The sequence below is a fragment of the Ochotona curzoniae genome, unplaced genomic scaffold (assembly GCF_017591425.1).
Source record: "Ochotona curzoniae isolate NIBS_2020 unplaced genomic scaffold, NIBS_Ocur_1.0 scaffold_2476, whole genome shotgun sequence".
Classification (NCBI taxonomy): domain Eukaryota; kingdom Metazoa; phylum Chordata; class Mammalia; order Lagomorpha; family Ochotonidae; genus Ochotona; species Ochotona curzoniae.
Genome location: NW_024467095.1, coordinates 5067415 through 5080593, shown reverse-complemented (window position 1 = coordinate 5080593; position 13179 = coordinate 5067415). Strand labels below are relative to the sequence as shown.

The 13179-nt window shown below is 39.7% G+C and overlaps 1 protein-coding gene across 1 annotated transcript in view; it reads left to right on the top strand.

Annotated features, from left to right (window-relative positions):
* KCND2 (potassium voltage-gated channel subfamily D member 2) overlaps nucleotides 1-13179 on the top strand; it is a 376407-nt gene that overhangs the window by 356500 nt on the left and 6728 nt on the right. The window contains exon 2 of the mRNA XM_041002054.1: nucleotides 6561-6723. Within this exon, the coding sequence (XP_040857988.1) occupies nucleotides 6561-6723 (163 nt within the window). The remainder of the gene's footprint in view (nucleotides 1-6560; nucleotides 6724-13179) is intronic.

Genomic DNA, 13179 nt, shown 5'->3' with positions numbered 1-13179 from the left:
AGGCAGCAGTTTAAGGCTCTCCTACCAGAAGCTGACCCCAGAATGGAGCATTTTAAAAACTGTCTAAATTGAGAAAATACAAAACTACTCTCAAGCTTATAGAACTAGGATACCATGGTGACAATAGCTTCTCCAGGCAAGAGAGGTGGAAAGAAAAATCAAAGCTGGCTTTTAAGTAAGCATTGATTTTGAAAATGTCAGAGAGAAGTATGTCTACTGTTGAAGTAATCCTTGGGCCCTTCTGTGAACAAGCTCTGCGCCACAAGCAGGTGTCCTACAGAACATTTCAGAAGTCATTGGTAGGACTGGCCTTGAGCACAGCAGCTAGATACACCACCATGACAGTCAGGTGGTCCATGCAATGTTATTTTTGGCCCTTGCCAATCATGTGGGAGACCCAGAAGAAGCTTCAGACTGGCCCAGTGCTGGCTGTTCCGGCCATCTTAAAGGGAACCATTGGATGGACACTCTGTCTCCCCTCTCTGCAACTTTGACTTTCTAAATCATGAAATCTTTAAAAGAAGTTATTTGCTGTTTACCAATATTGCACCTTCCTTGGTACATGTACTCTATAGAATACTACTCAGCCACAAAAAAAAGCAAATCCTACCACTCGCAACAAAATGGTTCTAAAGCCACTCCCAGAATGACAGATATGTTTTCTCTGATAGAAGCCTTTATGCAAAGTACAAAATAGACATAAATATAGGCATACCTTCTCCTAGATAACTTGTATGACAGACTAACGGACAGGGAGGCAAAGAAGCTGCAGAATGCAACAAAAGGGGGATTCCCAATGAAACATTTAAATATACCTTTACAATATTATACTAGATTCTTCTACCTTTGCTTGTACATTCAAAATAGCAGAAAGCTAAACTTGTAACTGTTAGCAACGAACTATACTACTTTGACAATGGGAGGGGCAGGAGGGGATGGTGGGGGGTAGGAATGTAAATCCTATACCTAGAAAACCGTATTGTGAAAAATAATTTTTAAAAAAATGCCCCTCAAACTGTGATTCTTTCAGGATACCAAACTGATGGCAGAAAATCCATCTTCTGAGACCCTGGAAGACGTCATTTTTAGTAACAAAGGGATCCAGCTTCCAGGTAGAACTAAATTGTTCTTTGGATCTCTTGAGCTAGTGCTCAGGTTAAAGAGGAAAGTCCAGTCCCCAAACCAACCCTTAAAATACACACACACACACACACACACACACACACACACACACACACACACACACACACAATAAATGGCTTTCACCAGCACAGAACAGGGATTGGTTTCATCTTACGTGTTTAACAATACTTTTTCAAATGCTTATACTGGACATTCTTGACTTACAGCCTCTATAAAGTTTTGATCTTAAAATGACACTAGTTGAATACAGCATTTGTGGAACTAGCACCTGCCCTGTACAACGGGTGGGATACTCCGGGCTTCCGTGCACCTGCCAGGATCCATTTATTCTATTCCTTACACCTAGCAATTTTCAACTCTTTATTGTAGGAAGAAAAAGAGATAAAAAGAAGGAAAGATTGAATTACAGGAACCACCAAGGTTTATTCTTACATCAGCATTTTTTCCCATCTTATAGAGATCACTTAAACACGCATGATTGTTTGTAAAATACATGGAGGGTATTTTTTCGGGGGCAGGGGACTTTTTTTTCGGTGTCCATGGGAAATAATCTCACAGATGGGAAATCATACCTGAACTAGGAAGATCTGGCCTTAAATAACCTTTTCTCCTACATCAAATGAAGCTACATATATACTCTTTAAATAAAGGAAGAAAAGTAGAAAGCATATGAATAGCACTAAGAAGCTAGCAATATTGTGTTTGTCAATTGTGTAAGAAAATTCAAGGAAGTACTTCTCTGCTTGAAACCCAAACATAGCCAAGCTCTAGCCATATGATTTCTGGGAAAATGCCAGCCAAGGAAAGCTGAGTAGATAGAAATAAAATTTGTTTATAATATTGTTTTTAAACTAGGCATACTTTCTCTCTGAATGCTGTTTGATGAATAAGATGGATGCACAGATGATAAACAGATGATAGAGATATTTGCCTGACTTAATCATATTTAACCAGTTTTTTGGCATTTTTAAAATAGCTTTTATGCCAGAATTCAAGGATTTTGCATAACTATTTTAGACAGTGTTTGACAATGAAAATTCTCAATAGCCAAAAATTAAATCTTTGCTGAGTAATTCGTTGTCCTTCACCCAATATAACTTTTAACAGATGGCAAGCAGAGTTGTTTTAGCAAGAGGTCATTTGGGGACCATTTGTGCGAATTAAGAATTAACACTTGTTGTTGGTGATGCTTCTATATTATACCTCTCCAACTGATAACCATGGAAAATGAGCAACAAACTGGCAGATGTGCAGGATGAAAAGAAGCAGGAAGGAACAGCAGTGGAACTACTGACAGAGTTCAGAGAAAAAACAGGAAACTTAGAAGACTTTTAGATGAAACCATCCTCTCGATGAACAAAGTGCAAGTAACCGATTATGTGATAACTTTGGTCATTAGTCCCCTCATGGCATAGCCTCCCTGTTCTATGTTAAAGAATTCTTTCAAAATAAAATCTACTCCCTGTAATCTTTTAATCAACCTTATTGATATGAAAGTATAAAAAATAAAGAATATCTATGTGAAGATTAACACATCTGAGCAATGTTTTAACTTTTTGGGAACTGGATTTTTGAAGACTAGAAACATGAAATTTGGGAGAAAAACAAAAATAGAAATATGTAATACTATTAGACTTGCTATAAATTTAAGAATGAAAAATGAAAAGAGAATGGGATGTACTTTCATGTGAAATATGAAGTACCAAGAGGTAACCAATTTGCATAGGGCAACCATTAAAATATTACAGGATTTGGGGAATATTTGAGCTGTTCACTGAATTACAAGTGTCATTTTCATTATGGAGCTTTCTATTCTGCACCTTGCACTAAGTTTCACAGGATCGAGTTATGCAGAGTGTGGCGATAGTAACTTTGTATTGAGCTTCAGTACTGCTTAAAAGTGCCCTGCTAACAGAGGGTGCAGTTGGTACAGCCAGCCCATCTCCAGAATGCCCCGTGCCGAATTACAAATGTTAAATGCACCGCTTCCATTTCTCCAGGTCATTCCTAAAGAAGAATGACACTACAGGTAATGTTAACAACAGGCATACATGAGACTATGTAGTCTTCATTGTTGTGCAACAAATAACAGTGGCATGTGTAAAGGAGTAGGAACTATCTACAGCAGAGCAGTCTGAGAAGTCGGGGGAGCAGAGCAGTGCAGACCAGGAAGAGCATCTCTACATGCCAGCAGGTGCGTGGAAGAAAGCAGATGGCGCTCCTTGGCCATCAGCCAGGGACTCGGGCTGTCCGCTTCATGAATAATCACAGAACAACCAGACTACCTGATCACCCCGACTGTGCTGTTCCCTTGCATTCCAGCATCATCTTACTTCACCTCATCTCACGATGGCAGCACCCTGGGGACCATCCTGATGGAACTTAATGCAGGAAAGCTTTCTATCCAAGAGAAAAAAATGACACAAGCTATGCCTGCCAATACTGACTCACTCCCCTTCCTCTCTCCAGCAAGATCACTGCTACAGTACCCCCATATCTCACATGCTCACTCACGTTTCCTGAACGATGAAGGAACTTGGGGTTACTAAACAAACATAATGACATCATTTTGCATGATGTAGATTAACAGAACTTGAAGACATCCAGCCATCTGTGTGTATCCATCTTCTCCCTTCCCTTGTTGACCCTCAGGCTGAAATCTTTTGGCTTTTGGAAAATTAATATCTCCTTAATTCATTCATTCATTAAATTAACTACACATATTTTGGTTTTATCAACTCATGACATAGGAAACCTGGAATACAAGTAGTAGTTAATAAATACTAATTTTTGAAAATGCTCTAGAACAGAAGAAATTATACGGTGCATTCATTTGATGGTCTTGCTTTATATATTTATATATAATAAAATGCTTACTTTAATTATATAGACTCAATGTTTATCTTCTCTGGTCATAATATTAATGCGTTTTTACTTTTCTCTAGTTAGACCCAATGCAAATTTCTTGGTTTACAGCTGCGTGTACATGTGTGTGTACGTGTGTGTGTGTGTGTGTGTGAGTGCTTCCTCAGAGCCTACTGCATAATCAGTACAAAGAAAAAGGTATTTATAAAATATGAATGGCTCTCCATGTGAACTATGGCAAACATAGAACTTGGCTCCTGCACACAAAAATGTAAAAACAGGTTGACCTTCCAAGTCCACTGGCATCTCTATATTGAGAACATCCTCCAGCCTTTGTGTTCATCTGTTGAGCTCCTCCAGCTTGGACTCTTCTCCAACATAACCATCAGATGTAGCACAGAAGCAGCCTGGCTTCACAGGGACACAGCATCCCAGTTCTCAAGTTGCTATTTTTTGTGTCATAAGTTAATTCAGTTATTGTGGAACCAAAACCCTATGAGACTTATTTTCAGTGAGTGAGCTCAACTGCTGGTTACCCACAAATACCAGTAAGAATGAGTAACTAGGCCTTCACAGCAGAGAACACAACGCTTCACCAAATGTGGGGCTAGCCAAGATTATCTCCTGTCGCTCTCATCCACTTGTAAGTTACTGAGGAATTACACACACCTCCAGATTGACAAACAATTTCCCATGTGGTGATCACTTCCTAGAACACCCCCTCAAGCTACAGTGAAACCGCAAGTTCACCTCCACTGCCTTGAATCTGGATGCCAACCATTAACTACCCCTGAGCCTGTCTCTAAGCATCAGACTCGATGCCAATACCTTGTAGGCCTCAAGGGAGCAGAGAGCCCCCAAAGCCCTACAGTCTCCCCTGGCTAACATTTCCAACAGCATGAGCAAAAGACCTCCAGCTTGCCTCCTTGCTCAGGAATGGACTCACAGTCAAAAGATGCTATCAAAAAAGCATAATCTTTTTTTCAACCAATGTATGGCAGAAATCTTCTTGATGCTAGTAGGGTGCAAAGTAGAAGATCTACGGCTTTATCCAGTTTATATTCTAATGTCAGTGGGGTGGATGAGGAATTTAAAATAAATTTTAAAATATTACATGTGAATACATACAGTGAATGTATATGGGAAAATCAAGTGGATGATCAAAATGGAAAATAACTTCTTAGATGGAGACATTAAGTAGCAATGTGAATAAAGATAATCTGGGAACTGTACATGCTGCGGAACTCAGATGGCCACACTGGCCAAAAGGCAGTGAGTTTGGTCAAGTGTATAATAAAACACAGGCCTTTGCAGCTAAAGCTGAGGAGTCTGGATTTCAGTTTCAATTTCATTAGCAGGTTTAACCAAAACAGCAACTAGCTGATTTCTGTATCTTGTACCATAACTCTGGCTGGTGTGACGGTATGACTCGGGGTGGTGCAAAACAACAAAAGAAGAATTCACTTCAAAGGTAGTGAAGACACTACCTTTGGCAAGACGGGGCGATGACTTAATTTACTGTGGTCACATAGAGGTTGATGAGAGAGACCCAAACAAGACACAGCTTGGTTTGGTCAGAGACATCAAGACTAGACAAGAGACAAGATTTGAACACTGAGGTTGTGGCTTCTGCAGTTTTCATATGAACCACTGCGTGCTTTGTGGTTCTATTTAATGATAGGTGGAAAATTGTGGAAGGAATACATTTGAGGGGTGGGTCGGAAAACTAGGGAAATGAGACTTCATTTTGGTTAATTTTTCATGGGCTGATAGGAGTCCTGGATTAGAAACAGTCAGCCTAGACCACTGAAGACACGAGTCTGAGTTTTCAGGGGCAGACATGAGGGCTGTTGATGTAACTGAGCAGCAGAGACAGTTTTAAGCTATGAGGTTAGAGGAACGAATGTAGAAAGAACACTTTTACTGATAAGATTAAGAGACTCCAGACTAAGATTGAATTATTCCGAGATGTATAAATCATAAAAAGTCAGAAAAAATGCTGAGTAAATGCAATTAGTGACATAGGATAATAATGAGAGGAATGTTTTATATGAAGCCAAGAGTGAAGAGTTTGCAGGAGAGAGTAGTCTACTAATGAAAAGTGAGAGGTTGTGTAAGATTATCTTGGAGAAATGGCCACGAGATTTCACAGATAAAGGGAATGGAATACACTATTGTTCAGATTTCAATTTCATAACCAACTGAATATTGAAAATTAAGTGGAAAACTTTTTTAAGCCTATAAATTCTGCCATAGAAATAGTGACTAATGCAAAAAGGGGAAGAGCTTTGCCATGTTACACAAAGAGCAAAAAGAAAAAGCTATCATTACATATTTTAGCTTAAAATATTTTCCAAAGGGACTTCTAAACATTGGCAATTTCTGCATTGTTGCAAGCTAATTTTATATTCATTTATGCATAATTTCTGGCTGATTAAAGTCTGAAATATTATGTTAATCATGAAATAAATTTGTTCAAAAAGTTTTACTTCGAACAAAAATTTAAAATAGAAGTATATTTCTGAGACTTAAAAATGTTTTCTCTAACACAGGTATGGTGACATGGTGCCAAAAACCATAGCAGGGAAGATTTTTGGTTCCATCTGCTCGCTGAGTGGAGTCTTGGTCATTGCTCTACCTGTCCCAGTGATTGTCTCCAACTTCAGTCGGATCTACCACCAAAACCAGCGAGCAGACAAGCGGAGGGCACAAAAGGTGTGTATTCAGATCTGTGCAACCATGAGCTTTGAAATCGTACTTATAAGCAGTGCTTCTATTCAGAGAATCTGAGTTGCTCAAAACTGGCGTCTGCCAGCACCAGCTAGGTTATTCCAAATACCAAAAAAATGTATTCTTTAATCATGCTACAGGTCCATGATTACACAGAGACAGACTTATTTTGACCATACCTCGAATTATGGGCAAAGTACCTGCCAAACCACGGAAGGCTTTCCCAGAAAATGACCCAAGCCACTCCCATATCTGTATCAACCAAAGCCAATCCTATAAGCACAAAACAAGCAGCGAAATATAACCCTGCCACAGAGCCAGAGGCAAGAAGGAAGTAGTATGTGTGAACAGCATTAGCAATAGCAGTGAAATCAAGAACAAACTTTTAGTGAAATTTACTACAACCAGATTTCTACATGTGATTTATTGGGTCTGTCCATGGATCAAGTTGGTACGGAAGAGGGTTATTGAAGAACATCAAAATATAGCTGAGATAGTCTAAACAGTTAACACAGGAAGTAGAAATATTTAATCATTAGTATTGGGTCTTATTTCTAGCCCAGCAATTGGCCTCATCTATGAAATGTGCACAATTAATTTGACTAATGCCTAACACAGTGCACAATCAATAAAATGGGCAAAACCATAGATGTTCAAATATGTAAATTTATATTAACATGTATTAATGTTAATAGCATTTAATGCATATGATGGCTTGTTATTTATGTGGCAACAATGTAACATTTCTCAACAAAATAATTCTTATAATTCACAATTTGGGGAGTCAGGTAACATTATTCCATTTATGGAATCCTATGGCGCCCCTAAAAGTTAACAGGTCAAATGTCACCTACCCAGTAATTGGAGAACCATCAAACCTGACTCCCAGGTTATACACTTTAACACTGTAATCATTGGCTGCTTAGAAGAACTGATTGAATATCAGTGTACTAATGTCACATGCATTGTCCAAATAGACACGCCAAGAAGCTGGACATCTTGTGCTTCAAAATAACCTTAGAGGGTCTGGTGTGATGACTCAGCAGCTAAATCCTTGCTTTCCATGTGCTGGGGTCTCATGTGGGCACCGGTTCATGTCCCAGCTGCTCCACCTCCCATCCAGCTCCTGCTTGTGGCCTGGAAGGGCAGCAGAGGATGACCCAAACCTTGGGACCTAGAGGAGGCTCCTGGCTCCTGATCTGCTCAGCTCCAGCCATTGCAGCCTCTTGGGCAGCCAGCAGACAGAGGATCTCTGTAAAGCTGCTGCTTCCCCAGTAAAAAAACAATGATAATAATTAACTTTGGAAATATATTGTGTAGCTTCCTCAGTGCTTACAGTGCAATATTTTCCATGTTCTTCATGGTCACTGTATCTTTTGTCTTATAAAATTAAAACAAAAATCCACCCAAGCTGCTCACAACCATGACTACTGTGAACCCACAGGCTGGTTAATGTGGTGTAACTGTAAACCATCACAGGATTTTGGGTCAGCTCATGACTGCTCTTGCAGACAGTAATCCTACCACACATGATAAATAGAATTTGAACAACACTGGTCCCTTTAAAAAAAAAGTCTCATAAACTATTTGAAAAGTTTAGGTTAATCACTGCGGCCACACAGCATTGTCCAGAGTTCATTGATACGCATTGCAAGAAACCATCTTTTAGCAAACACTCTTTCGGCCTTATAATTGTCTGCCTCGTGCAAGCTCTCGTTTCTGGACAAATGCCTAGCTTTAACCAATTAGTACAGGGAAGAGTGCACGGCCCAGTCAGCATTGGGTATGGACAACTGATAATCCCAGGAGAAATGGGGTTAAATAAAACACTGCCGGTACCATTGTGTGCTCACACTGAGGACACGCTTTCAAGCGGAGTTTTCAGGGCTTCAGCCGTGGCTGGCTCCTCGGCAGGGAATGTAACACACCACAACTGTGGCTGTGCCCGCCGTCCACAGTCCCTCTCCCTGAAGTACACACGCCTGGTGGAAAACATCCTACAAAGAACGACTCCCTCAACCGTCCGCTGTCAATAGACTGAGCGTTTTCATCTAACAGAGTACAGATATGAAGTCAGGTACAAACTATTTCCTGCTTTTCTTTCCAAATTAAAAAAAAAAGCAAAGTAAACTTCTCCTAGGCTTAGTTGAGATATATCTAGCAACGAATGATTTTACAAATGTCAAAATTATAAAAACAAAAGCCAAAAAATCCAGCTACTTCAAGTAGAAATGCCATCCAACCCTGTGTTAAAGCCTTAACTAAACAGTGACATGTGGGTAAATATGTCAGGTAACTGACACGTCTCACCCACACCTGCTACTACGCAGAGTATTCTACTATTTATTTGCTCATTCAGTTGCTCCATAAACATTTATTGAGTAAAGTATATTTGCCAAAATGAAACTGATTTCATAAGTAGCTGGTTACTACCTTAAATATCCTAAAGTCAGGAACCCAGCATGTTTTAAAATATGATGAATGCCAACCCTTGCAATCATGGCAAAAGTCATTATCATTATAAAGTAACAATACTAGCAATAACACTTTCCAAAGTTTCTTGTTTGTTTTGGGTGCTTTGTACTTGTCACTTAGAATATACAAAACAAACTTACAGATGTGGAGTTATTTCTGCTTTACATATGTCTTACACATACAGACACAACTAAAGACCCAGAGAAGAACATTCTAATCTATTACCACTGAGAATTTACATACAGTACGTATACAATGAACGAGCCAACTGCTATGCAAGTAAACGTCTTACTTTTCATCACTATTTTGACACACAGAAGACGTTACTGATACTCAGTTCATCATTTGGCACACCCTGTATGGTTGTATTCACCAGTTAAGATTCTTTGGAATTACCTGGAGAACTTGTTGTAAATGCAGATGAGCAGACCCCCATCCCCACAGCACCCAATTCTGCAGTTTGGGATCAGAGCCTGCAACTGCGATGCTTTGCATTCCTAACAAGTTCCCTGCCGATATTCAGATGATGTTCTTAGAACTGCACTATGAAAACCATCTCCTAATACATTCAGCATGGTCCAGATTACAGGATTTCTAATGTAATTGTAGAATGATGAAAAAGCAATAGTTTCTACCTAGTCCCCGAGGAAGATCTTAGATTATCTACCATTAAATATAAAATCTTCTAGCTTCTGTCCCAAGGGTCTCTGGGGAACTTGTTCTTTTGTCTCTAGCTTAAGAACCTGCATAATTCTCCATATCCACTGTTTCAACCTCACCAAATCAGCTCTGCTCTTACATCTGCACCTATCCTTGTACCACCTGACGTAGCCACCTGCAAGCTCCTACCCAAGATTCAGGACTTAGATAAAATATATTCCTTTTACAAACGTTTTTCTGGATGTGATGGCACCATTAGTTATTCATTCGTCCCTTGCAACGTTATGCATACAATCTATGGCCATGTTGTGCCACACTTTCCCCTTCATGCACTGCACTGAGTGTAGCACCTGGCATGAAAGATCATCAGATTTGTGCAGTGAGTGAAATAACGAGTGTGTGAGCAAGCAGGGCTTGTTAACCTGGGCAATGGCTTCTGTGCCTGCAGCACACTGAACAAAGTGCCAATTGTAAGCAATATCAGGAAGCATGATTTTGTTTGTAATACCCCCCTTCACTCTCCTCCATTTCTTCCCTCTTTTATTTCACTGTCAATGCCTATAGCCTTCTACTTAGTCCCGGTCTGCCCAGCACTGCCACCTCCCGCATTAATGCAGCTCTAGAACTAAACAGCACTGCACTGTCTCCTGGTGGAATTCCTTTAACTTTTGGTCTCTATTACTGTGTGGCCAGACCTTTACTCGTGACTAGAGCAGCCATTTGCCTTACCAAATAAAAGATTTCAAGATCCTTAAATTTATAACAGCTGAGAGACCTTGATGTGCTACATGAAGTATTTCACTAGATTTTAAAGGAACGAAATGGTAAGTGAAACATTCAGAATATGTGATACAGGGAATGTATGGGCCAATTTGGAGGCAAAGGAAATTGTCCAAGATTACCAAGGAGAGAGACTTTCTCCTCTCACTGTTCAAGGTTATTTTGCTGAAGTGTTGAAAATATTTGGTAATGGGCCCGGCGTGGTGGCGCAAGTGGTTAAAGGTCCTCGCCTTGCACGCACGGGATCCCATATGGGCGCTGGTTCTAATCCCGGCAGCCCCGCTTCCCTTAGAGCTCCCTGCCTGTGACCTGGGAAAGCAGACCAGGACGGCCCAAGGCTTTGGGAACCTGCACCCACATGGGAGACCCGGAAGAGGCTCCTGGCTTCGGATCGGCATAGTATCGGCCCGTTGCGCTCACTTGGGGAGTGAATCATCGGACGGAAGATCTTCCTCTCTGTCTCTCCTCTCTGTATATCTGCCTTTCCAATGAAAAAATAATAAAAATAAATCTTTAAAAAAAAAAAGAAAATATTTGGTAATGTGGTAACAAGGAGGTTCAATAATTTCCCTCAACATGTCTCACATTCCATTTGGAGTCTGGTTGCCCATTTAAGAGAAATCTTGATTTCAGTGTCTGACTTAAAGATCTTTCTCAACTGGACATCCAATCACTGTTTCTGGAAAGATATTGCAAGGTTTATAAAATTTGATGTAACTAAAAAGCAACCTATTTGCTAAAAATCATTGTGTTCCACTCTACAGTAGCTTCTGAATGCATCACAGTGAAAGAGCTCAATGTCAAATTACTGAAAAACATCTGCATACTCTGTCCACAGTGTGTGGACTCCAACAGTGAACATTGCAATCCACAGTGTGGGGACTCCAACAGTGAAGAGATCTGTTTAACATCTTAGCAATTCCCAACCTCTCCGTGACCACAGAACCAGTTGTTTGTCTAGCTGGTTGAAATTTTACCCAATAGACTTACTAATTTCTTGAAACCCACTCAAGCAGGCAAAACCAAAATTTATGGATAATTTGGGGTAAATAAGAATGTACTCATAAGAGAAAGTTAGGTTTTCTCAAAAACTATTTCCTAAAGCAGATAAATAATTGGAAAATAACTACAAAACTTTTATATAAACCCTATTTCTAACTAAAATTTTGGAATCCTCCCACTTTTGATGTAAGCAGAATAAAGTACTTGCCGCAGCTTTACTCTAATGCTCCTACTATTTTCTGGTACTCTGCCATGCCAAGAAGTTGTATTTTCTGCAGAGATAAAGGTAGATGATTGGAAGGAATATATTTCTTATTATCAGCATCCTGTGTTCTTTTCATCTCCCAGTTACAGTCAGAGTTGCCAAGATTGTCATACTAAGTAGGTCAGAAGTGAAGTGGTTTTCTAAAACGTTTTTGTAAAATAATTTCCTTCAACTACCTGCTGGAACCAAAGATGTAATCACAGGTCATAAAGGCTAGCATTCAACCGGCATTTGGTGTGGAGCTCTGCACGACCAATTAAATCAATTAACTTGTACAGTATTATAGTGAAACAAGAGAAGACGTGATGGAAATGGAGATGGCAGCACCTTTTCTAACACAAGATGTGAATTAGGAGATGCTTCTAGTCTTTCTGTAAAACATTTATTTTTCCCAAAGCAAAGAATTCCTGCTAAAGTTGTGGCCATATGTGTACTCTGCTTTAGAAAATGAGAAATATACATTTTCCTTTGTTGGACATTATTTCTGGTTAACACATGTGTCTCATTCATGAAAGAAAATAATATTTCATGGCACTGTTAAGTATTTAGTGAACAGCATTAATAACAATATCATTACATACAATAATTGCAAAAACCAAAGGAGACAGAGAGCCAGAAAGGCGTCGAGGAAACAGGGAAGGGAGATAGACAGGGGTGGAGGAGTGGATGGGAGACATTCAAAGAGAATCCCCCAAAAAGGCAGTAAAAGCTCCAGGAAACAGACATTGTAAAACTAAAATCTCAGCAATAGCCTCCTTCTTAAAATGAAAATGTAATCATAAATGCAAAGACCAAAAGGTACCCAAGATGGGGAAAAAGTCATGCTTGGAAATACAAACTAAATGCAGGTGGCCACCTAAATGAGCAGTAGGCACCCAGTCCGTTAACTGAGCCAGCACTGCTGATTCCCGGGGTTGGAATTGGCAGGAAGGGACACTAGAAGGAAAAAGGGAAGAAAACACAAGGGGAGAGAGGAAGGAACAGAAAAACAAGGAGGATGCAGCTGGCTTCTGGAACTTAGTTCTGGATTTAAAAGGGACACTCGTTGAAAAGAAAAGTGGTGTCAACTGATTTGCTAGCCTGCATTCTATATCATTTAGTTTTGCCTTGACACACTCAAAAAAAACAATATTGAAATAACTTGATCCTACTATTAAACAAATTTAATCCCCAAACGCATGGAATAAATTGAAGGTAGTTAACAGTGGTTATCTTTATTATCATCAGGTAATTGTCCTGCCAAATGTTAACTTATGCAG